The following is a 27,048-nucleotide window of genomic DNA, read 5'->3' as shown; positions in this document are numbered from 1 at the left end:
CCGAGGGTGGGAAACAGAAGGCAAGCCCCCTACCTCTGTGGCATCTGGAGGGGATTCAGGGTGTGGCAGGAGGGATGGGCAGCTTGGTGGCCTCTGATGACAATGAGCCTTGTCGGGCCTGAGGAAGCCAAGACACTGACCATAGGCCAGTGTGCCTTGGGACTCTTCTTCTAAGATATCCCTGACTTCCTAGGTCACACCCTAGCAGATGTCCCACTGCTTCCAGGGCTGAGGGGGTGGGGGTTTCCTGTTCTTATAGTTCTCCCGCCATTTATACAATTTACAAAGCCTGCTCAGAACTGAGTCCCATAGCCTTCCTGAGAGATAAGGGGTAAGTCTCCTCCACTTAAAAAGGTGTAATTTTCATTTTCATTTCATTTTTCCTTTTATCCTGCCCATACTCTGGAGAAGGAGACAGGTGAGGCACAGTTTACTTTTCTGATTTTACAGGACAGGTATCTGTGGCTCATATATGACCAGAGGATACTAGTAAGTGGGGCAAGCAGGTGGCTGCTGGGATTCCACGTTTTCTTCTCTGCTGCGCAAGACCTCCAGGCTTGTGGAAGGATAAATCAAGTCTGGGCAAGACGCTTTGAGGTTGTGAAGTCATTAGTATTTTTGTATTAGTATTAGTCATTTTGTATTTATTTGTTAAAGATGACAAATCAATTGTCCCTGTCATGGGGGCTAAATTTGTGTCCCCTCCAAATTCATCTGTTGACATCTTAATCCCCAGAGCCTCAGAATGGGACTGTGTTTGGAGATAAGGTCTTTAAAGAGGTCACTTACGTTAAACGAGGTCATTGTGGAGTGAGCCTACTAGAGTTAAACTATAATCTGGCTGGTGCCCTTGGAAGAGGAGGGCGTTTGGACACACACACAGGGCAAGACCATGTGAAGACAGAGAGAATGTGGCCATCCATCTACAAGCCAAGGAGAGAGGCCTCAGAAGAAACCGTCCCACAAACACCTTAATCTTGGACTTCTGGCCTCCTACCCAGACTGCCTTGGCCACCCAGTCTGTGTACTTTATGGCACCTCGGGAAATGAACGCAGTTCCCTTTGAGAAAATGGTTGGGATGGCTGTGACGTCCAGCTGGCTTAGCCAGGCATATGTCCCTCCCTCCTCTCGCATTATGCTGACACAAGCAAAGCAATGCATTCCTGCAAAAGGCTTGTATTAACTGTTCCGCCTGGGCTCAGCGGGCTCAGCCATCTCAGGTAGACTTCTCTAACAACAAAAGGTTCCTCAGCTCTGGCACAGAAGGCTAACCCCTAGGCCGCCATCGGACATCATTAAGGGCATCCCATCCTCCTCTGTGAGGGATGGTTAACTAAACCACTCTGAGTGCCAGCAATATGATCAGGCAGACCAGGTGAGGACTGTGCCCTGCACCCCCATGGGGTCAGGCCTGGCAGCTAAATTCTCAATATTTACTCTAAAAAGTCAAGGCTGGTGGGTTTGAAAGCCTCAATCTTATCTTGGGTCTTGGTTCTTCTGACTCTGACTAGTATGGATTCTCGTTCTCAGAGCAGTTTCTCTGTTCATGACTGCAAAGAAAGAAATACAAAGCTCTTCAAGGACATCATGCTGATTGCACAATAGGTACTGGCCTCCCACCCAGGAGGTTCAAGAACTCCCAGAAGCGGTTCTCCCCTCCCTTGCTGTTTCTTGCACACCTAAGCACTGGTGACTGGCCAAAACCCAACCTGGCGCAGCCGTAAAGTTACCTGTACCCCAGTTACTTTCTCCAGTTCCCTCAGGGCTGTGTCTGTGTCACGGACGAGAATGGTGACCATCCCCAAGTCACAAGCTGGCTTCAGATTAGCCCCGATGTCATCCAAGAATACAACCTATATCCAAATAGCACAGATACTAGAATCACCACCGGCCAAAGCAAAACTCATGCGTGAGGGACAACACCGGAAAGAAACACATTAAAATGCAAACACTGGTTATTTTATGACAAGATGAAGAGTTACTTTTTCTCCATATAATTATTTACTCTTAAAGTTAAAAATATTTAGGGGTGTCTGGGTGGCTCAGTCGGTTAAGTGTCCGACTTCGGCTCAGGTCATGATCTCCCAGTCCATGAGTTTGAGCCCCGCATCGGGCTCTGTGCTAATAGCTCAGAGCCTGGAGACTGCTTCGGACTCTGAAGCTTCCTCTCTCTCTGCCCCTCTCCCGCTTGCACTCTATCTCAAAAACAGAAAAACATTTTTTAAAAAAAGTTAAAAACATTTAATTACATGAGCATACACATAAACATACAGATAGATACACTTATTCCCATGTGCACTTATGGGTTTCAGCCTGAATTCTGAAACTGTAAGAAAATTAAGGAAGGATATAAACTTATCAGGGTGACATCAAAATAAATTAATCTAGGAAATCAACATGTATGAACAGACGAACAGACAAAAAAAAGTGTAGAAAAGAACTGTAATAAGGGCAGATACTAAAACAAATTATCAAGCCACAGAAGGTAAAAAAAAAAAAAAAAAGGGGGTGGTGGTGGTGAGGGGGTGTTAGAAGATAGACATGTTAGTGAAATAGAAGAGAGCTGAGGAATAAACCCAAATATAAACAATTCGTGTTGTCTGCCTGATGAGGAAAAATAGTATTTGAAAGATTATATAATTATTTTAACTGTTTTGGGGGAAAAAATGGATGCTTCCTTCACACCTCATCCCAAAATAAATTCTGAATGGAGCAAAGATGGACATTTTAAAGTTAAAAGAAAATCCTTAAAGTTGTAGAAGAAAGCGTAAGCGCATTCATCATCTTGGATTACGGCAGGTCTAGAATTCTAAGCAGCTCACACGACCCAAAAGTCAGAAATGAGAAGACGTTTATTTATACGCACACTAAAATTCAGAGCACTGTTACAAGGCTTAATCCAGGGACTAAGGGGAGCAAGAGCAAAGTATGAGAGGAGAGAGGAAGACTTCTGGGATTGAGCCTGATAAGGATTCCCCATGACAGAGTTCAGGGTTTCATCTGATGAGCTCGTGGACAAGGTGGGGCCAATGAGAAAGAGTCAGAAACATCAGTGAAAGGAATTTAATCTTGTTCTGATTGCCTTTTTTGAAAATTAGAGGTGGAGAATACAAGGAAAATAGTTTTAGAAATAGATAATTAGAGACAATATAAAGACAGAATTTTAGGGGTGCCTAGAGAGACAGCTGTAATATTGGAGCCCAATTCTGCTCACCCTTTGGTGGGGTGACTCTTACCAGCCTTGTGGTCTTGGGAAAGTCTCCCAGGGTCTATGTTCCTTTATAGGTAAACTGAGGCAGCTGGTCAGCAGTTTTGACAATACCTGTTTTGACCAATAAAAGCCACAGAGAGGGGCCAGATGCCCACATCTTGTAGACTGTTCTAGACTGAAGGGATGGGTAAAGTCCTTTATAAGTCCTGGCCTGGGAGAACAGGACCCTGCCACTGGACCTAGAGGTCCTACCAGGCTCCAGATGTCCCCCACCTGCTCACTCCTCCACAGTTTTTCTTAATTGCAGTATCTCTAGAACATCCTTTTTCACTAAAAGGAAGTGTCTACATACCTCATTGGGGCTGGCGTTCAAGGTGTCCAGTACAAACTTGTAGATCCGAGGATCAGGCTTGGCCATTCTGATCCTGCATGACTCTACCAGGAAGTCAAAGTGTGGCCTCAGCTGACACACCAGCTGGGCCAGGATGCCCCTCTGAGCACTGTCATCCAGCCAGTTGTTGGTGAGGAGGCAGGTTGTATATCCTGAGAGAGAAGACACCAGTGACTGGACCAGATACAGGACTTTGCTCTGAGAAGCTCTGGGTACCCCACGGAGAAGGGGCCAAGCAGGGTTCTGTTTATTTACATCAACCTCTTGATGCCCAGCGTCTAAACTGACAGGTTGGAAAAGAAGCATCTTCACCCATTAGCACCTCCTGACACAGAGACCTGAGAGTGAGTTAACTGTGTACATTAAGGGCTTCCAGAAGCTTGGATAGAAACACTACATCCCTCAATTCCTTGCAACTGTAGAGCAAGAGGTTGTGACCTTCATCAGCTCATATGATCCTCACCACCTTTGGGGTAGGCGGGACAGATCTTACCATCCACTTTTACAGCAAACAGAAGCTCAGAAAAATTATGAGCTGCCCTGAGCCACACAGTGAAGGCAGAACCCAGCCGGCTCAGAATTGTGCCTTTGAACTGCCCTGCCAGTGCTTCGTCCAGTCTATAGTACTTAAGACTCGGCTCAACTATAGTTCGAAACACCTGCCTTAACTGTCAGAGACTGCATTCCCATTTCAAAACTAGAGGAATGTAAACAGAGACAGCATTATCCCCTGGAAGGGCAAGAACCAGGAGCTGCTGGGAACAAGATACTGATGAGTCAGTGGTGAGACCCTGTGCCTGTAACATGAGTGAGAGATACGGACATGGGATGGCTTAGCCGTGACCAGATAAGTCTACTGATGAGCGGGTAGAATGATTTCGAATATGCCTGTGACGAAAAGCTGGGTCCTGACACTGAATAAATGTCTATCGGATAAACATGATCTCACGTCTTAGACCATTTGACACCATCTGAATTCGTGTCAGCTAGCTCATAGCTCAGCCCCTTTGACATTCAAAGGTCAAGACAATCATAGTTGCTTAAAAGGCCTTGATTTTCAATCACTGTGGCAAGAAGTTGGGTCATTCTGGTCATTACTAGTGTCATTAGAGGGAGAGAATTTTGCTCACAAGGCAGTCTCTGGCACAAATTGCTTTATTAAATAAAATTCTTACATTTTCCCAGCTATTCTGATGGTGTTATTTTTTGCCATTTGATAAAACTTACTTTGGGGCTATGTTTTAAGAATGGCTTTCCATCGAGGTCCAGAAGACTTGTGATCTCAGAGCACATCTAGATGTCTTCTGACCTAACCTTTCCAAGGGTTCTGGTGTGGATGGTTCCGAGAACGGCCAGTATTGGATCCTTACCCTGCTTTCTGAGAGCAAGAGCCGCCTGAAGCATGGGGTGGTTGATCTTTGTTGCAGCCGCCTTGCCAAAGATTTGACTTACAGAGAAATTCTCAGGGAGGTGGATTCCAGAGTCCTGAGAACACTTCCTGCAGTTTTCTTCCATGAGTGGCACCCACTGTAAAAATGAATTCATAAGGGACTATCAATTCGTACAACCCTCTGTACAACCCCTTGCTGTGATCCAGCAACTCCACTCCTAGACACACACCCAACGGAATGTCACCATTCCCAAAAGACATGTTCACCAAAAGACATGTACATACATGCACTATTCTAGGGCACTGTAGCAGCACTGTTCCTAAGAGTCCCACACTGCAAACTACACAAATGCCCCTGTGATGGGCTGAATGGTGTTTCCCCCAAATTTATGTTGAAATCTTAACCCCTCATACTTCAGAATGTGACTACTCTTGGAGGTAGGGTCTTTAAAGAGGTGATTAAGATAAAATGAGGTCAGGAGTGGGCCCTAATCTAATCTGACTGGTATCCTGGTAAGAACAGGAGATTAGGACACACACACACACACACACACACACACACACACACACACACAGGAAGGACTGAAGACACAGGAAGATGGCCACTACAAGTCAAGAAGAGAGACCTCAGAAAAAACCAACCCTGTCACACCTTGATCTTGGGCTTCAAGGCTCCAGAGCTTTGAGAAAATAAATTTCTATTGTTTAAACCACTAAGTCTGTGATATTTTGTTACAGTGGGCCTGTAACTAATAAGTATAACTAATATACTTATTAAGAGCAAAATGGATTATGATACATTTACGCACTATGATAGCAGCCCTATTTGTAATAGCTCACGTTGAAAACTACCTAAATACCCAATAGCAGAATGATAGGCCATAAATGAACCCATGCATACGTGCTCAAATAATTTACAACAAAAGAGCTGAGAATACACAATGGGAAAAGGACAATCTCTTCAATAAATGGTGTTGGGAAAATTGGACAGCAACATGCAAAACAATGAAATTTGACCCCTATCCTACATCATACACAAAAATTAACTCAAAATGGATAAAAGACTGAAACCATAAAACCCCTAGAAGAAAACATAGGTGGTAAATTCCTTGACATAGGTTTTGGTGATGACTTTAGGAATCTGACAACAAAAGTAAAAGCAACAAAAGCAAAAATAAACAAGTGGGACTGCTTCAAACTAAAAAGCTTCTACACAGCAAAGGAAGACATCAACAAAATGCTAAAATTAAAAGGGAAACCTATGGAATGGAAAAAACATATCAGATATCACATATCTGATAAGGAGCTAATATCCAAAATACATAAAGAACTCACACAACCCAACAGCAAAAAAAAGCAAACAATCTTATTAAAAAACATATGGAAGATCTGAAAAGACATTTTTCCAAAGAAGACATACAGATGGCCCAGAGACACATGAAAAGATGCTCAACATGACCAACCATCAGGGATATGCAAATCAAAACCACAGTGAGATATCACCTCTCACCTATCAGAATGGCTTTTACCAAAAAGACAAGAAATAACAAATGTTTGTGAGGATGTAGAGAAAAGGGAACCCCTCTGCACTGTTGGTGGAATGTAAATTGGTACGGTCACTGTGGAAAATGATATGGAGGTTCTCCAAAAAATTAAAAATATAACTACCGTATGACCCAACATTCTACTTCTGGGTATTTATCCAAAGAAAACAAAAACACTAACTCGAAAAGATAGCTGTACCCCCATGTTCACTGCAGCATTATTTATAATAGCCAAGGTATGAAAACGAACCAGGTGCCCATCAATGGATGAATGAATGGATAAAGAAAATGTGATATATAAATACAATTGAATGTTATTCAGCTATAAAGAAGAACAAAAACTTTGCCATTTGTGACAATATGAAGATCGAGGGCTTTATGATAAGTGAAATAAGCATACAGAGAAAGAAAAATACCATATGATTTCTCTTACATGTGGAAACTAAATTAAAAACTGAAACCAAAACAAAACACACGAAAAAAGCCAAACTCATAGATACAGAGAATATGGCTGCTAGAGGCAGGTGGGGGTAGGAGTGGGAGCAATGAATGGGGGGGGGGTCAAATGATAAAAAATAAGGGGGTTGTTCCTGGGTGGCGCATTCAGTTGAACGTCTGACTCTTGATTTCAGCTCAGGTCATGATCTCACAGTTCATGAGACTGAGCCCCATGTCGGGGTCTGCACTAACAGCTCACAGCTTGCTTGGGATTCTGTCTCTTCGTCTCTTTTCCCCTCCCCTGCTCATGCACTCTCTTTCTCTTAAAATATTATTTCTCTCAAAATAAATAAATAAACTTAAAAAAAAAGACACAAATACCAAAATGGATGCAAGATAAAATATAAAATGCAAATAGACCAAAGCCATTAAGGGAATTAAAAAAATAATGGAAGAATTCACCTTTCCATAAAAATAATAAAACTCTTCCAGGCTTAGACTATTATACAAGTAAAAAAATATATATAGTTAAGTGGGAGAGTTACGTAAGTAGATTTGCATTTTAGGGAGGTCATCCTGGAAACAGTGAAGAGGGTTGGAGGAAGGGAGAATAATTAGAATTTTCACAAGTTCCCACCATCACAAATATCCACCTACTGGCATCTGTGGCCAAGAACTCCATCTTCCCTTCCGTTGCCATAGATAATGGTCTATTGCTCTTATCAAGTTCAACCCCTCCATCCAGATTCCATTCCTTTGGGCTTCAAGAACATGGCTCCATCGGGTCTCCCTTCCTTATTCCTCTATCAGCAACCTTCCTTGCTAGTGGATCATTGTCATCAGCATACAAGCATGTTGTTTTCATAAAGGAAACCTCTTTCCCCTCCCACTACTGTCCTATTTTTCTGCCCCACTTTGCCTGAAAACTTCATGTAGTCTTCAACCCATTTTTCTCATTCTTTCTTGAACATGCTCTGATCAGGCTTTCACCTCCACATTCCAGGGGCTCCTCTAGGCAATGTTATCAATGACCTCCACGTTGTGTTGCTGTATCTAATGGGCACTCGCCAGGCTTCTACCTGACCTAGCAGTTGCATTGATACAGATGACCACTCTCTTCATCTGAAACTTGATAACTTCTTGGCTTTCAGGTCTCCTCACTCTCCTGATTTTTCTCTTATTGATGAAGATTCATTCTCCATCCCTCATTGCTGGGTCTTCCACATCAACCTGACCTTTAACATCAGAGTACCTGGGGGTCTGGATGCTCCATTTATACTTCCTTTCTCCACAATCATACTGAGTCCAATGGCATTAAAAGTGCCATCTACATGCTGTGTGTGTGTGTGTGTGTGTGTATTCATATTCAGCTTGGACATCTTTATTCAACTCTGGGTTTGCATATCCAGCTGCCTATTCTACATTCCATTTGGAGATCATTAAGCATTTCAAATTAAAATATCCCAAACTGGGCACCTGATTTCCCAGCCCCACAGTGATGAACAGCAACTGATACTTCTGGTTTGTTCTGGCCAGAAACCTTTTATCCTTCATTCCTCTCTCATATTCACACTCGATCCATCAGGAAAACCTGTTGAATCTACGGGCAAACTATTCCAGACTCAGACCACTTTTTACCGCTTCCACCAACATTCCTTTAGTCCAAGCTACCGCCATCTCTCACTGAGTCAGGTTTTAAAAGTATCATTCAGGAGGTGGATCTGAGGTTTGTCCTCCCATCTTCTTATTTGGCTGCCTCTCGAATAAACCTTTTCCTTGCTGTAAATACATATATATATACTGTCACTTCACCACTCAAAATCTCCCAGTGCCTTTCCATCTCAGGGTGAAAAAAAAAGCAGAATGGATAAACAGATTGGAGTATATTCACACAATGGGATATCATACGGCAATGAGAATAAAACTATTTATAACTACGCATAATAACATCTATGATTCTCCAAATATAAGGTGGAGGAAAAGACACCAGATACAAAAGAGTTCAGCTGCGTAGTGGTTCCATTTACATAAAGTACAAACAGTGATCTCTAAGGTTAGAAGTCCGGAAGTGTAGTTACTCTTGGAGAGGGGCGTGTCTAGAAGGGGCATAAGTGGGGTATCTACAGTGTTGATCATGTTTTATTTCTGGATAAATAAAACGTGCTGTCAGTGAAAATTCATTAAGCTGTACACTTGGTGTACTTTTCTGTCTGTGTTGCACACACAAATGATTAATTAAAAGATGACATTCCTTCCCATGATATGACTTTTTAGAAGACAAATTGAATCTGAGTAGCATTGATCCTTGAACAATGTGGGGTTGGAGGCACTGACCCCCCGTGCAGTCGAAAATCCACATATAACCTTTGACTCCCCAAAAGCTTAACTACTAATAACCTACTGTTGACCAGAAGACTTACTGATAACAGTTGATTACCACATACATGTTATATGTATTATATACTGTATTCACACGATGAAGTAGGCTAGAGAAAAGAACACATTATTAAGAAAATCCTAAGGAAGAGAAAATGCATTTACAGCATTGTATGTGTATTTATTGAAAAAAATCCACGTAGGGGTGGGCCCATGCTGTTCAAACGCACGTTGTTCAAGGGCCAACTGCTATTTGGTTTTTCAGGCCTGCTACACACAGACTAAAGAAGTCTGAATGGGTGCAGGGTTTTTACGGCAATTACAAGATATTCACTCTAGTATGTTCACTGAAAACATGTTGCACTTCCCTCTTTCCTTATCTTTCAACAATATTACTGCAGATTTTTTATTGACTTAGCATTTATTCTCAACAGTATCATTACTTTTCACTCCCCAGTGGCCACAGTGTGAGTGTGTGTGTGTATGTGTATGTGTGTGTGTGTGTGTGAGATGTGCCTTCACAGAACAGGTATGCTTTTGCTTTCTACTACAGTGCGCTCTAAGTTCTCTGACAGACTAATAGGTAGCTGTAATCTGTAAAAAGTTTTTTTTTTAATTAATTTATTTTTTTTTAACATTTATTCATTTTTGAGAGTGAGAGACAGAGCATGAGCGGGGGAGGGGCAGAGAGAGAGGGAGGCTCCAGGCTCCGAGCTGTCAGCCCAGAGCCCAACGCGGGGCTCAAACTCACAGACTGTGAGATCATGACCTAAGCCGAAGTCGGACGCTCAATTGACTGAGCCACCCAGGCACCCCTAAAAAGTTTTAAAATATAGACTGTGTTCTCTGTGTGCTTATGAAATAGATTCTCAATAGCCTTTCTTCTTCCAGACACAAACAGAATTCAAGTGGTTTCAAATCCTGATTATTTTGTTAAAAAACAATTGGGGGGGGGGCCCTGAGTGGCTCAGTTGGTTATGATCTTGCAGTCCGTGAGTTCGAGCCCCACATAGGGCTCTGTGCTGACAGCTCCTCCTCCACTCACACTGTCTCTCTCAAAAGTGAGTAAACATTAAAAAAATAATAATAAAAATTAAAAAAATAAAAAACAAGGTTGTAGTAACAATAACTACTATTTATTGAGCACCTACTATGTGCCAGGCACTGTGCTAGACACTCTCCAAGCTTCCTAACAGCCTATGAAATAGAGAGTATACCACTCTCATTTTGACTGAGACTTTGACAGGTTAAGCAACTTGTTGGGGTCACAAAGTCTGTAAGTGGGAGCTGTGATTCAAATCCTGCGCTGATCTAGCAATCCCTTCTAAGGTATATATACCCAGAAGAATTGAAAGCAAGATGTCAAACAGATAATAATACACCCATGTTCACAGCACTATTATTCACAATAACCAAAAGGTAGAAACAACCCAATGCCCTTCGACAGATGAATGGATAAACAAAATGTGGTCTACCCACACAATGGAAAACGAACCATCCTTAAAAAGGAAAGAAATCCTTTCACATGCCACAGCACGGATGCACTTTGAAGACACTGTGCTAAGGGAAATAAACCAGTCACAAAAGGACAAATACGGCATGATTCCACTTAGATGATGTAGCGAGAGCAGCTACATACATAGAGACAGAAAGTTCAGCGATGGTTGCTGGTGGCTGAGGAAAAAGAAGGATGGGAGTTCTTGTTTAAGGAGTATAGAATCTCACTTTTGCAACATGAAGAGTTCTGGAGATGCATGGTGGTGATGCATTCACAATATGAATATACTTTACATTACAAAATTATATGCTTAAAGTGATCAAGATGGTAACTTTTCTACTATGTGTATTTTGCCACAATTTAAGGTAAAAACAAAACAAAACAAAACAAAAGCTACTCTGGCTGTTGTAATTCCCTAGCATAGATCTTCAAAGGGTTGGAAATTTTCCAGTCATGGGGTGCATCCTGCTGGCTGGCCGAAAGAGACAATACGCCAGTCTTAAATATCTCTTTGTGTGTCTCTGGGCCTCCATACCAGTCTCAGGAGGGAAGTACTAGAAGGGGTAAATGGGTAAAGCAAACGTGAGTTTGCCCTCAGGGAGCTTTTAGTCAGTGCGGGAGAATGGGTGTGTGGGCACAGAATGCCTTCTCAGGGAGGTGGGGGGCGGTCTATGAAGTTTCCCCTTACCTGGGAATATGTGATCTCTCCCCTCATGAGGCGGGCACTGGGACCATCTGGGCCTCCTTTCTGGAAAGCTTCATTCAGAAAGCCTCTGGAAGACGCAAAGGAACAACATCACGAATGTTCTGATGACTTCATCACAGCACCACGTAGGGGACGGACGCTATTTATATCCACAAACTGCTGTTAGAAAGGCATTCTGCCATGAAGGGGGAAATGCAAAGTTCAAGTTGGAATCTTAGTCTGAAAGTGCAATCCAACTGTGACATGAGACCATAAACTAAATGATGAATATGCCCACAGGTGAAGCAGCTCATGGGCGACCAGTAGCAGAGACTCTTCAACTGGTCTTACTTAAGGGACAAAATCAGACCAGATATGCAGTCATTCCTGTTTTCAGCTCATTTGCACACGGCATCGCTCCCAATGACTGCTTTATTAGTACATATTCTTCAAAGGGAATGAAATATTTTTTCTGGTTTTGATTCTGAACATAGAGTTTCTTTCTTTCTTTCTTTCTTTCTTTCTTTCTTTCTTTCTTTCTTTCTTTCTTTCTTTCTTTCTTTTCTTCCTTCCTTCCTTCCTAAATAGACTCCACTCCCAATGTAGGGCTTGAACTCACAACCCTGAGACCAAGAGTCACACACTCTACTGACTGAGCCAGCCAGATGCCCCCAACCATATAGTTCCTATTTCATTTTAACCTTATTTAAGTTTTAAAAAGTTTTCTCATGTCATGAGCTAAATTGTGCCCTCCCCCAATTCATATGTTGGAAGTCCTAATCTCCAGTACTTCAGAATGTGACTGTATTTGGAGACAGGCCTTTAAAAAGGGGATTAAGTTAAAATGGGGTATTAAGGTGGGCCCTACGCCAATAACTAACTGGTGTCCCGAGGAGCAATCCAGGCACAGACATGGACAGAGAGAAGACCATGTGAAGACACAGGGAGAAGACAGCCATCTATAAGCCAAGGAGAGAGGCCTCGGGAGCAACCAGCCCTACCACCACCTTGACCTTGGACTTCTAGTCTCTGGAACTGTTGTGGAAGCCACCCAGTCTGCGGTACTTAATAATGGCAGCCCTAGTTATCTACCACACCTCAGTTCACATTCATCCCTTATACACAGACCCAAGGAATAGTAGACACAGAGGGAGAGAGGTCAGCTAATTACCTTTTCACTTCCCTATACTACAAAATATAAGTTTCCATTCCGATTTCCTGATAATTTCCTGCCCCCAGTGGTGGATGAGCTACCCTCACAGGGCTGGCTGGGCGACATCAGACAGATGAAGGATGGGACATACGTGGCACGTACACACATCTCTGCTCCCCCGCCCCCCTGGCTGATGTGGATAGTCTATCACCACATCCTACTCCACTGAGTCCAAATACCAACGTGCAATCCTTCTTAATACAGTGCCCCAGGCAAAATATTTACAACGGACTGGAATTGGCAAGCCAGTTAAAATTATTTGCCATGCGCAAGTAAGACGACAAACATCTCGAATCTGGGAGTTTCATTTCTGATAACAGTCAACCTACCTTTTATGCAACTAACCCTCTTGCAGGTAACAAGGATCAACTTTGCACAAAATGTACCCAGATAGATTTCTAGTACTTGCAGCCTTGTTCAACTTTCCAGTAATAACAATGGTGTTGCCACACCTTTGCTGTCAGTTGTCTTTTTGTAATTTATTTTTCTTTTTTTTAAGATTGTGTTTTTAAGTAATCTCTGCACCCAACGTGAGGCCCCAACTTACAACCCTGAGATCAAGAGTGGCCTGCTGTACTGACTGAGCCAGCCAGGCACCACCTACCCCAGTTGTCTTTTTTTTTTTTTTTTTTTTTTAAACGCTGTTATTAAATGGCAATTACAATACCATCAAATTCACATTTTAAGTGTATGATTCAATGATTGGTAGTAAATTTACAAAGTTGTGCAAACATCAGCACATTCCAGTTTTAGAACATTTCCATCACCCCAAAAGATCCCTCTAGTTTGTTTTAAGTTTATTTATTTTGAGTTAGGGGGAGAGAGAGAGATCCCAAGCAGGCTCCACAGTCAGCACAAAGCCTGATGCGGGGCTTGAACCCACAAACCAAGATCATGACCTGAACAGAAACCAAGAGTTCAACCAAGAGTTTGTTTAAGCAACTCAGCCATCCAGGCACCCCTGCCTTCCAGTTTTAAGAATCAAGAGACAATTCAACTCAACAACCTTTTATTGAGCACCTAAGGTGTGTAAGACATCATGCTGGGTGCTGTGATATAAAAATGGAAAAACAGGATTGTATTCTTAAGGAGCTTATGGGGGAACAAGGGAGGCAACCTATATACAAATAACTAACATGCTGGATGAGTAGGATGGAAAGCAAAGGGAAAATTACTTTTGTGCCCAGAGAATGTGGGCTGATAAAAGAAAAGGAGCTGAGTGAAGAATATAATTGTAGACGAAGGAGGTACCAATGTATCTAAAACCACATCAGGCAATAATAATAATAATAATAATAATAATAATAGCAATTTGAGATAAGAACATTGTTGGATTTGAAACCATGATTTCTAAATTCTAAGGGTGGCTAATAAGAGCCATGAATGGTGAAATGGCCATTACAGAAAATGAAATTAGTGAATCAAAAGGCACGATACGTTTTTCAAGGACAAATAGTAAAATGATGAATTAAAGTTAATGAGCAAAAAGATGAGACCTGAGAGGCCAAATGCCTTCCATAAACAAACAAGAATTCTAGAAGGATAGGGACGCCTGGGTGGCTCAGTCAGTTGAGTGTCAGACTTCAGCTCAGTCATGATGATCTCAGGGTCTGTGGGTTCGAGCCCCACGTGGGGCTCTGTGCTGACAGCTCAGAGCCTGGAGCCTGTTTTGGATTTTGTGTCTCCCTCTCTCTCTGCCCCTCCCCTGCCTGCGCTCTGTCTCTCTGTCTCTATCTCTGTCTCAAAAATAAACATTAAAAAAAAATTTTTTTTTAATTTAAAAGAATTCCAGAACGATAGATCTGAGAAGCAATACAGCAATAACAGGAGAGCATTTCTCAGTACTGAAGAAAGATTTGAGTCCTCAGGTCAAAAGTATACCAATTACCAAGGCAAAATTAATGAAAAATAAAAACACAAAAAGACCCCACAACAGGCATATGTTGGAGAACTATGTCAATTCCTAGGATAAAAAAGGGTAACAACCTTTTTACAGAAAAACAGATTTACACAAAAGAAAAACAATTCAAGCTAACATTAGTTGTCTATCTGCAGCTTTAAGTGTCAGAAGATTGTGGAGGAACCACTCACTAGACATTGAGATAAAAAGAAACAGCCCAAAAATTCTAGCCCCAGACAACTTTTTTAAGTTTATTTACTTTGAGAGAGAGAGACAGAGAAAGAGAGAGAGAATCCTAAGCAGGCTCTACACTGTCAACGCAGAGCCCAACACAGGGCTCAATCTCACAACCGTGAGATCAGGACCCAAATCAAGAGTCGGACGCTCATCTGACTGAGCTACCTAGGGGCTTCTAGCTCCAGACAATTTATTATACATTTGTGAAGGCAACAGAAAATCTCAGCCATGTAAAAGTAATGTTTACCATCACATGCCTTGCCAGGAAAAAAAAAAAGAAAGAAAGAAAAAATTCAAGAGAGATTTCCAGTCAACTTAACATAGATCAAAGTAAAAAGTTGAGAACAGGACAAATGCGGTTTATAAGAAATTGGAAATTTAAGTTTTTAAAAATATCATTTGTCATAGCATTAGAAGAAAACAGAACTAAATCTGATGAAAGAAGTTTGAGACCTCTACACTGAAAACTACAAAACTAAGAGAAATTAAAGACCTCAACAGATGGAGAGATCTGTATCAAGTTCATGAATCAGGAGACTTAATATGGTTCAGGGAAAATTGTCACCAAACTGATATAAAGATTCAATTCACTCCAATCAAAATGCCAGCAGATTTTGTGTGTAAGTGTGAAAATTGACACACTCATTATAAAATTTATCTGGAAACACAAAGGACACAGAACAACCAAATAAATCTTCAAGAATAGATATGAAGGATTTATATTATAAGATTTTAAGATTTGTTATAAAGCTATAATAATTATGACAATGTGGTATTATTGCAAACATAGACATATATATCAAATTAATATAATAGGGAGGCTAGAAATAGGCCTCCACATATATGGTCATTTGATTTTTCAACAAAGACACCACTAACATTTAATGTAGGAAAGATTTTTTTCATTAAATGGCATTACAGCAACTGAATATCCATGAGTGGGGGGCGGGGGGGACTTCACACCATTTATAAAATTTGTTTTGAAGTGGAACATAGACCTAAATGTGAAAATTAAAACAATCCAGCTTCTAGAAGAAGAAGCAATATGGGCTGTCTGGGTGGCTCAGTCAGTTAAGTGTCTGACTCTTGATTTCGGCTCAGGTCATGGCCTCAGGGTTCATGAGTTCCAGCCCCACAACAGGTTCACGTTCTCTCTATGCCTTCCCCACGCATGCACACGCTCTCTCAAAATAAATAAGTAAACTTAAAAAAAAAGAAGAAAGAGCAACATCTTCATGACCTTTAAGTAAGCAAAAATTTCTTAAAAGGACACAAGAAGCACTAACATAAAACAAAACAATGATAAATCAGATGTCATTAAAATCAAGACTTTCTGTTCATCAAAGACATCATTAAGAAAGTGATGAGTAAACCATACACATGGAGATGTTTGCAATATATACATATGACAAAAGACTTCTATCAAGAATATAAAAAGAATCCTAAATCTTTTCTCAATAAGGGAAAGATGACCCTATTGAAAAATGGGCAACTTAAACAAGAATTTCACTCAAGAGAATTACCAAACGGCCAATAAGCATATAAAAAGAAGCTCAACATCATTATTCATCAGGGAAATACAAATTAAAACCACAATGAAGGGCGCCTGGGTGGCTCAGTCAGTTGAGCTTCTGACTTTGGCTCAGGTCATGATCTCATGGCCTTTGAGTTGGAGCCCCACATTGGGCTCTGTGCTGACAGCTCAGAGCCTGGAACCTGTTTCAGATTCTGTGTCTCACTCTCTCTGACTCTCCGCCATTCATGCTTTCTCTCTCTCTGTCTCAAAAATAAATAAACATTAAAAAAAAATTTTTTTAAACCACAATGAGATGACACTATATACCCACCAGAACCACTAAATTTAAACACCCTGACAATGTCAAGGACTAATGACCTTGTGGAGAAAGTGAAACTCTCTTCCACTGTTGGTAGGAGTATAATTTGATAGCAGTTTAGAAAATAGCAGTTACTGGGGCGCCTGGGTGGCTCGTTGCTTAAGCATCCGATTTTGGCTCAGGTCATGATCTCGCAGCCCGTGAGTTCAAGCCCCGCATAGGGCTTTGTGCTGACACCTCAGAGCCTGGAGCCTGCTTTGGATTCTGTGTCTTCCTCTCTCTCTGCTCCTCCCCTGCTCATTCTCTCTCTCTCTCTCAAAAATAAATAAACACTAAAAAAAAAAAAGAAAGAAAGAAAATGGCAGTTCCTACTAAGCACTTTGATATCAACACAGGGCACATACCTCTATGCAATAAAGTTATAAGGCACACACACCTTTATGCAACGATTAAAATGGCATCGAAAAATGCAAAACTAAGAGAGTGGGGATGGTATCAGGACAGCACACTGAGCATGTATCTATTTCTCTTTCTGCCTAAAATCCCACTAAGAGTATACAAAAGATACCCTTAAGAGATTTAAAAAGAAAAATAACTTCCATCGTTAAGAAAAACAAGAAAGCGTAAATTATCGGACTAAAAAGTATGAGAAAATCTGGAAGACGGATGTAGCTTGGAACATATGGACTAAAAAAAAGGGAGAAAGGAGGAAAACAAGAGCCTGAACATGTGAAAAGAAGTCTACTGTTGTTCTTTCCCCATGAAGTCCCAGGGCAGGTTCAAAGTCACTGTCAATAAACTCCATGAGTAGAAAGTGGACTCGGGGACTTCTGACAGCTGAGCTGGTGCCTCCCCTCCCTGCTACCATTTCATTTATTCACTAACAAACACTCACTGAGCACCTTCTATGTGCCAGGCACTGTTAGAGGCAACATGGAAGGAGTGAACAAAAATCTCTCTCTTCAGGAGCTCACATTCTAGTGGGGGGGAGAAAGAGAATAAACTGGTAAATTACACAGAGTATTAGTGATACTGAGAAAAATTAAGTTGTAAAGGAGGCAGACAGTGTTCTAGCCATTACTCCTACCTAAAACATCAGCCCCAAACCTGTGGCTTAAAACAATCAGTCATTTTATTATCTCTCAAGGTTTCTGCAGGTCAGGAATTAGGGAAGGGCTCAGCTGGGAGGTTCTGGCTGGGGATCGCTCTGTGTCCGCAGACAGCTAGAACTGGATGGGGGAAGGGAAGGGCTGAAGCAGCTGGGGGCTGACCAGGTATGTCTCTTTTCAAGCAGTCTCAGGGCCTCTCTGAGCGGTCTCCCCAAGTCAGTTGGTGTTAAAAAGAAAACCACAGGCTCCAAACACAGTTACTTTCCTTAAGGTCCCACATCAGTAAGACTTCCTTCTTACCTAAATGGAGTTTCAGTCTCCACCCCAAAAATGGAGTTTCGGTCTCCACCCCAGTCACTCCATTGGCCTTCCTGGTGACCAGTCCCAACCATGAAGGTTTGTAAGCTACCCCCATGAGTCACCTCATTGCCTAGCAATGGCACTCCTCTCCCTCAGGAAATTCGGAGGGCTTTAGAAGCTCCGTGCTAGGAACCCAGGACAAACACCAGACAAATTCTTCATTATACAAAAAATAAAGACACCAATAAACATGCATTCTGATAGAAAAGGTTCTGTTAATGGAATAAATTACTATATATGCACATTAAAAAATCATAGGTGGGGGCGCCTGGGTGGCTCAGTCAGTTAAACCTCCAACTGACACTCAGGTCATGATCTCATAATTCATGAGTTCAAGTCCCACATTGGGCTCTGCACTGACAACATGGAGCCTGCCTGGGATTCTCTCTCTCTCTCTCTCTCTCTCTCTCTCTCTCTCTGCTCCTCCCCACCTCATGCTTTCTCTCTCTCTCAAAATAAATAAACTTAAAGAATAAATAAAAATAAAATAATTACAGCTTACTTAAAGAGATAAGAAACAAAATGTACCCATAAGAAGACTAGAAATAAAATGTTTCCCCCCCCCCCCCCCCCGTTAAACTGGAGAAAAAGAAAACTTGGTCAACACAACTACAGACAGGAAAAAGAGGAATAAAGGAAGAAATAGCAGAAGCGGTGGTTAAGTAGAAAACATAAAACATCATGGTAGGAATCAATCAAAGTGACAAACAATCCAGGACAAAAATGGGAAAACAGCGTAACAGGTAAATACCAAAGGAAGAGCTACAAATGGCCAATTAAAATGAATAGTGAAGAGGAAAATGAAAACTTGCACAGCAGGGTGCTATTTTTCACCCATCCGCATGGCAAAAATTTAAAAGGGTCATCCCCGCTGCGGGGAGGCTCTGGGGCTGGGTTTCTGATACGCTGTCAGGAAAGGTGCAGTGTTTTTACAGAAGGCTTTGGCAGAATCCAGCAGTAACTTACATGTAAATGCACTTTCACCTGATGTTTTCCACTTTTAGCAAACTACCCTAGGGAGCTATTGCAGGGACACTGTTTGTAACATTGATGATTAAGAAATAACAAAATGTCCATCAAGAGGGAAAATGTTTAAATAAACGATGGCACTTCCACGTTGTGGAATACTATGGAGTGGTTAAAAAAAGGAAAAGTAGATATATATATAAATAGACACAGGAAGATGTCCAATTGTTAACTGAAGTAATTGAAACTAAGCAAATTAAGTAAAAAAAAAAAAAAAAAATTAAGGCCTAGAACAGTACGTGTGGCACAATCCTATTTTTTTTTTTAATCTTAGCTATCTACCAAACTATCTACCAAACTCCACACCCGAAAAACAAATAATCCAGTGAAGAAACAGACAGAAGACATGAATAGACACTTTTCTAAAAAAGACATCCAGACGGCCAACAGGCACATGAAAAGATGCTCAACGTCACTCCTCATCAGGGAAATACAAATCAAAACCACACTCAGGTACCACCTCAGGCCAATCAGAGTGGCTAAAATGAACAAATCAGGAGACTACAGATGCTAGTGAGGATGTGGAGAAACGGGAACCCTCTTGCACTGTTGGTGGGAATGCAAACGGTGCAGCCGCTCTGGAAAACAGTGTGAAGGTTCCTCAAAAAATTAAAAATAGATCTACCCTAGGACCCAGCAGTAGCACTGCTGGGAATTTACCCAAGGGATACAGGAGTGCTGATGCATAGGGGCACTTGTACCCCAATGTTTATAGCAGCACTCTCAACAATAGCCAAATTATGGAAAGAGCCTAAATGTCCATCAACTGAGGAATGGAAGAAGAAATTGTGGTTTATATACACAATGGAGTACTACGTGGCAATGAGAAAGAATGAAATCTGGCCATTTGCAGTAACGTGGATAGAACTGGAGGGTATTATGCTAAGTGAAATAAATCAGTCAAAGAAAGATACCCTATGTTTTCACTCATATGTGGATCTTGAGAAACTTAAGACCATGGGGGAGGAGAAGGGGGAAAAAAAAGTTACAGAGAGGGAGGGAGGCAAACCATAAGAGACTCTTAAATACAGAGAACAAACTGAGGGTTGATGGGGGGTAGGGGAGAAGGGAAAGTGGGTGATGGGCACTGAGGAGGGCACCTGTTGGGATGAGCACTGGGTGTTGTATGGAAACCAATTTGACGATAAATTTCATATTAATAAAAAAAATAAATAAATAAACCTAGCTATCTACCAAACTACCTACCTACCAAACCGTGCATCGATGTGCCTGCAAATTCAGATAAGCAAGTGACAGACAGACAAGGCCTCATCTGAAACCTCAGAACCAGAGGAGTTTCAAAAGTCAGAACTGTTCAGACTGTAACGGTAAAGAACTGGGGGATATACCATGGTAAGTAACCCCTCCAGGAGGGTCTGGGGCAGCCCTCTTAATCAAAACCATTAGTATTTCTGTGGTGAAATGTGTGACTACTCACAGCAACGGGATAAAAATGAAAAATAGCCCCATACTTGTTCAGTTCGGATTTACTACCAAAACGAGGTCAGATTTTGTGGTCAAATGAAGTCAGGCCCAGGTTTTGCTATAAAGAATTATGGGGGTGGGGGGGTGGCACCTGGGTGCTCAGTCAGTTAAGTGTCCAGCTTCAGCTCAGGTAATGCTCTCATGGTTGGTGGGTTTGAGTCCCGCGTCAGGCTCTCTGCTGTCAGCACAGCACAGTCTGTTTTGGATCCTGCGTCTCCCCCTCTCTCTATTCCTCCCCCGCTTGTACTTTCTCTCAAAAATAAACACACACAAAAAAGAATTACGGGGGGACCCTCTAAAAACCCCCTTGGTTTTGGATTAAATGAACTAGGTATCAACCACAATTACAGGGATGGGGAGAGGAAGAGGAAGAAGAGGGACCTGCATTCCTTTTTTTTTTTTTTTTTTTTAAGTTTATTTCTTTTGAGAGAAAGAGAAAGCGAGCGAGCAAGGGCAGGGGAGGGCAGAAGGAGAGGGAGAGAGAGAGAGAGAAAGAGAGAGAATCCTGAGTAGGCTCCACACGGCCAGAGCAGAGCCCGATGCAGGGCTCGAACCCACAAACCATGAGATCATGACTCAAGCCAAAAATCCAGAGTCAGACATTTAAGCGACTGAGCCATCCAGGCACCCCAGGACTTGCATTACTGTTCTGTGCTATTCTGTTAGTTTGAAAATTTTCATAACAAGGATGCATCTGTGTATTAGTTGTGAAGTTAAAACCTATGTGTAAAAGAAAATAAAGAGAAAGATGCTTCAGAGATAATTTAAAATCCCAGAGGTAGTAAGTAACAGGCATAAAGCACTACAAATCTGGGAGCTGCCCCCGGAGCTCCTGGAGGCATTCAACAAATACTTCCTGATAGAGCACGCAGGATACAGATAAGAAGACCTGATTCTCAAATACCCTTTCTGTATTTGCTGACCCCTTGTTTCTCTTGCTAAAAAAAACATTTACTGAGCACTGCATACAACAAGCACCTCGGGTTCTAGCACATACATTTTTCTTTGTGTGTTTATTTTTATTTATTTATCTAGAGGGGGTGGGGGGAGCACAAGCAGGGGAGGGGCAGAGAGCGAGGGAGACAGAATCCCAAGCAGGCTCCGTTCAGCTAGCACAGAGCCGGATGTGGGGCTCAAACTCGTGAACTGTGAGATCATGACCTGAGCCAAAGTGAAGAGCCGGACACAACCGACTGAGCTCTCCAGCGTCCCCTTGAACATACAGTTTTGAAAGGACCTGATACTCTCCCCATTCCTGGTGTTCAGGCCAAGTGCAGCGGGCGGACCTTCCACAACAAAGCTGTGTGCGAAGGTATTACGCAAAACACGACTGTCTACACAGCGGATCCGGATCTCAGGGCGCCATCCTGGCTCCTCTAGATCATGTCAGCCTCAGCTGTCAAGGTGACCCCCATCTCTAGCACCCCGACCCTCATAGGACACTGGTCCAAGTGGGTCACCGCCAAGAGTGGAGTCTCCCCGTCCCTCCTCCTGCTGTGTGATGCCACCGATGCCCACCGGAAGAAGCTGCACCCTCCTGTTCCAGGCCAGGTATTCAGGCGTCTCCACTGCTGGTGTTCAGGATGGCCTCCCAGGCCGCCATCACCTTGTCCTCTGGCAGGGATGTACGGATGTCCAGGACCCTCCCGCCCTCTCCCCCTCACGGCTTCGGCACAAGGCTCTCGGGCCTCCCTGGATCCCCACTGGGCCCTTCAGCACAGCTTCCTCACCTTCCATGCCTGTGACCTCGCTCAGAGAAGGACTCGCTCACTTCGGCTCCAACCGCTGCCGGGCTTCACCGTCACCCCGCCTGCTCTACCAGCAAGCGCCCGAACTCCCGGGTCTCAAGTGAGCATCAGCCTCTTTCCTCTGACCGGTGTACCTGACCCATCACCCCAACAACTGGCTACCTTGCATTTGAGCACCTGTGATTTTACCTCCCCTCCACCCCAGCGCAAAACCCCTGAGACAGTCACCGGCTATCAAAGTAGGTACACGCTCAGCCTGACTTTCCTGTCTCACTACAGCACAGGAACAAGCAACTCCCCTACTTGTCTCCCACAACGTCCCTCATCTCTGGCCACACTCAATCTTCTAGTGCACATTCCCTGCTTTCCACCCCCCATCCCCCAAGCCTTTGCTCGTGCTGCTCCCTTCATCTGGAAGGTTCTCCCTTCACATCTCTCCCCATCAACCTCTTACCAGTCTTCTCAGGCTCTGCCTCCACTAAGGCTTTCCTGGTTCTCCAGCTTAGGCCTAATCTGTCCCTCTTTTGAACCACCCAAAAACTTTGTCCCTCTGATGGCACTCCCTTCATCTTGAGCTCTGGCCATCTGTGGATGCCTGAGTTTGCATACCGGATGCCAAGCACGTTGAAAAATGTACAGTGTAAGGCAGGCTCTTCAGGCTCACCTTTTTTTTTTTTCTTTCCATGTTTATTTATTTAAGAGCAAAAGAGAGTGAGAGAGCCCAAGGGAGTAGCAGAGAGAAAGAATCCCAAGTAGTCTCCGGGCTGTCGGTGCAGAGCCCGACATGGAGCTTGAACTCACGAACTGCATGCAAGATCATGACCTGAGCCGAACTCAAGAGTCGGATGCTTAACCAACCGAGCCACCCAGGTGCCCCAGGCTTACCTGCTGAATGAATACCTTCACGGTTAGTTCCCAGACTCCAAAGGCTAAGAAGGTCAAGATTATGGACTCTGACCTCCTGGCACCAGCTAGCTTTGCTATGACCTGTTTTATGACTGCTGGGAATGATCTTAACCATGGTCACAGAGGGAGTGCAAGAGTCTTTGCAACTATAAACAGAATATGCCTAATGGAGCACTTTACACATGCACGAGACTTTTATAAAGAAATGTGTCACAATACAGCTGTCCATCCACCTTACATGTTACCTAATTTAACCCTCACAAAAATTTCTAGAAGGCATTTTCTTATTTTAACATGAAGACTAGGGTTATAGAGGAGTTGACTAAGACTAAAACAGATTAAACAAGGTTACCCAGCAGTACGTGTTAGAACTGAGATTTTTAATCTGGGCCTGACTCAGAGATGAGTGCTGTTTTCAATACCCCACATTTGTAAACTTGTATACTTGTATCCTCACAAGTCATGTTCACCCCCACATTGATGAGATCACAGGCACAAATATAGCTCGCAGCTTACTCTCTTTTCAGGCCTTTTAAAAATAAAATCAAATTTATGAGTCAAAAGGAAGCAAAACAACACTATGGTTAAAAGGGTTTCTAAACTCACTAGGGAACCTGGGTGGCTCATTTGGTTAAGTGTCCAACTTGGGTTCAGGTGATGATCTTGTGGTTTGTGGGCTTGAGTCCCGCGTCGGGCTCTGTGCTGACAGCTCAGAGCCTGGAGCCTATTTCAGATTCTGTGTCTCCCTCTCTCTGCCCCGCCCCCCACTCACGCTCTCCCTCAAAAATAAATGAATATTTAAAAAAAAATAAAAAAATAAAAATAAAAAATAAAACTCACTAATCCTCCCTCAGCTTCTTGCTCCTGTAAATGATCTGAATTGGACAAGCCTGAATCAAAGGTGGCCTTCCATTTTCAATCCTTCTCTCAAATCCTAATGACCTGGGATGTGATTATTCTGATTGTGGACTCTGTAGGCACAGAGTTTATTGTGTTATTTGTGTTTACTGACAACAAATAATTATTGACACACTTATTATTGATGTGACATATTGATATCAATTTATTATTGACATACTTATCAGTGTACTTACTCACCGCCTACAGACTGGTATCTTTCCCTGTACAATAGCCAAGGGAGTGGGAAGTCATGATGAACCAGAGAGGAAAGAATCCTAAACAGGGAGGCAGAAAAACTGGTTCCATGGCTGCCTGTGTCTAATTACTACAGAGATCAAGTGAATCCTCTGCTAAGCTTCAGTTTCCATACTGTAGGAGTAAGGGCTGCTCTAGATTCTGAGACCCCTTTTGGCTTGGCATGCTTGCACTAACCAGTCTTTTATAATTGATACAACAGGACAGAAAGTCCTGCTGGTCTTTAGTATCACAAGAATTCTAGAATGGGGCATGTTTTGTACTGGTTTGATATGATTTCAAATCCACAACAAAGAGCCCCCCGCCAGCCCCCCAAAATGAAGTTGTTAGATGTGAAGCTGTTTTGAAAGGAGGGAAGCTGTAACAGAAAGTCAGTAACTGGTCTGGTCCTATGCCCTTGATAAGCACTCAGTAGCTCAACTGCTGACGGCCTCACTGGATGTCAATCAGTAAAAAAAACTGAAGAAGCCCTTCAGAGAGTCTGTGGGGACTCTCCAGAGTATTTGGTCAGTGCTGAGGGGCTCTGCTAGTCTAAATAGCTCTCCCAAGCCCTTGGGGCAATTAGCTTTTGCCCTGATAAAGGCTACTCTTTCAGGAATAGCCGCCAGCTGGGGAAGAAAGTCCTCCTGCCCACCAATGCTTGTGCCATCGTTCCCTAGCAACATGCTCTGGCAACAGGGGACTCTGACTTTTGCACCAGCAAGCTGGAGGGCAGCTCTCAATTGGCTACACCATCTCCCACAAGTGCAAACTCAAACAACTACATTTGGACCTCATTTGGATACAGTTCAGATCTCCTTAACTGGAACAAGAATGGGATTAATCAATCATTGTTTGCAAGTATGTTGTTTATTGGTTTATGAAGGGACATTATCCTGCATGCTATTGGCTTGTGAAATACCCACAGCAAACCAGTGTTAAATAAACTGCAGACAAAAACAAACTCAATCTCTGAGCATTAATTTGCCATGAAACAAAACAGGGCACAATTCTCAAAGCTTCCACCCTCTACTTATTCTTGCCACTAGTTCAGAATTTCGTTTTTGTGGGTGTTGCCAGAGTGATCTCTCTTTCTTCCTTTCTTTCTTAATGTTTTAAACAAACAGACTTTCCTTCCTTCTCACTATAGGAGAAACACATGTTCATAAGCAGATATTTGCACTTTGAAAATGCAAAAAGTAGACAAATGAAGGAAATAATTCATAATCTCACCTGGGATTAACAATCCCAAGGATATTCTGGAATACTTCTTCCAGACGTTTTTCGGCATATAGCTCTTCTTCCCCCATAACTGAAACCATGTTGTATTAATTGTTTTACATTCTGGTGGGTGGTTTTTGTTTGTTTCTTTTCCCCAATTATCACAACAGGTCTTTCTTTTCTGGTGTTACTGAAATCTCATTCTGAACATTTCTCTTCACAGGTGACGCTTCCTAGTCCATCATTTCCCAGCGATTCGGCTTTGGGGCTGTTTCTCTAGTTTTCTCTTCTAGTACGTGAACGGCAACGCACAGAACTTTTTTCTCTTGCAAACTTCAGCGCGTCTTTTAAGACCCATTCCATTACACAGACTTAGGGGACAGCAGATGGCGCGGCGAGCAGTTCCCCTCCCTTTGGGAAAAGCCTTCAATACACAGGGCAATTGTGGAGTCTTTAGAGAGATTTAATTACTCAGTATTCAGAAAGACAATGGGTCTACTGACATGCTCGGGTATTTTCGGGCCGGGTAATTGTTTTAACCTTTAGCAGGGCTCTCTCCCTAAGCAATGTGAAAGCACGGCCTGAGGTCCCCAGAGGCAGCTTCTCGGCAGGGTCCCGCCCCCTGCCGCGCCGCCTCCCCCTCTCCCCCTACCCTTCGCCCGTAGTCCTTTTCTGGCCCGGCGCCGGCTCCCTTACCTGGGCAGCGCCAACTCCTCCTCCGCGCGGCCGAAGGCCCCGGCCAGCGAGGGCAGCGCCAGGACCCCGTACAGGTCGAACACGGCCGCGCGCAGCGCCATGGCGGCCTGCGCCTCCACCTCCGGCCCCGCACAAAGCGCCCGGGGTGCGCGGAGGTCTGGGGTGGTATTGGAGCGGCAGGCCGCCGGGACCCCGCCCCTGCCCCGCCCCCGCCCCGCCCCCTGTCCTGGTCGGGCAGGGGTCGCGTCCCAGGCGGAAAGCGGACCTGTGTCCGCGGCCTGCCGGGGCTGAGCGCTTCACGCCAATTTGCCAGACTTTCACCGGACCGAGCAGGCCTGAGACAGGGGACGTCTGAGAAAGAGCCAGGGGCCACAGACTTTAAAGCGCGCGCGTGTGTTGCCAAAAGCTGCGTTCAATATTTGGATCCTTTGATGTGCGTTTCCCTTGGCCTAGCCACTAAACTAATAGCTTTGTTGCCCTCCTTTCGGTGCATATATTTACAGACCCCTCACTATCCTGAGCACGCTCCCCTAGTCGCACACTTATCTGTCAAGGGAAAATGTGTTTCCAGAATAAAATATGCTCGGTATGGTATGCCAATTCAGAATACATCCATTCCAATCTCTTGTGGAACGAGGCTTACT

At 43.2% G+C, this 27,048-nt stretch overlaps 1 protein-coding gene across 2 annotated transcripts in view; it reads right to left on the bottom strand.

Annotated features, from left to right (window-relative positions):
- EPHX2 (epoxide hydrolase 2) overlaps window positions 1-26,581 on the bottom strand; it is a 77,252-nt gene extending 50,671 nt beyond the window's left edge. The window contains exons 1-5 of one of the 2 annotated variants that reach the window (XM_019440845.2): window positions 26,405-26,581; window positions 11,538-11,622; window positions 4,974-5,130; window positions 3,565-3,755; window positions 1,732-1,854 (exon numbers count right to left, since the gene is read on the bottom strand). In XM_019440845.2, the coding sequence (XP_019296390.2) occupies window positions 1,732-1,854; window positions 3,565-3,755; window positions 4,974-5,130; window positions 11,538-11,622; window positions 26,405-26,505 (657 nt within the window). In that variant the 5' untranslated portion in view covers window positions 26,506-26,581. The remainder of the gene's footprint in view (window positions 1-1,731; window positions 1,855-3,564; window positions 3,756-4,973; window positions 5,131-11,537; window positions 11,623-26,404) is intronic. The other variant, XM_019440847.2, reaches the window with a different exon arrangement.
- Between the last annotated feature and the right edge of the window lie 467 nt (window positions 26,582-27,048).

Source organism: Panthera pardus, unplaced genomic scaffold (genome assembly GCF_024362965.1).
Source record: "Panthera pardus isolate Hobbes unplaced genomic scaffold, ASM2436296v1 HiC_scaffold_13, whole genome shotgun sequence".
NCBI classification, from domain to species: domain Eukaryota; kingdom Metazoa; phylum Chordata; class Mammalia; order Carnivora; family Felidae; genus Panthera; species Panthera pardus.
The sequence above is the reverse complement of the archived record's forward strand: the minus strand, read 5'-3'. Positions and strand labels throughout refer to the sequence as shown.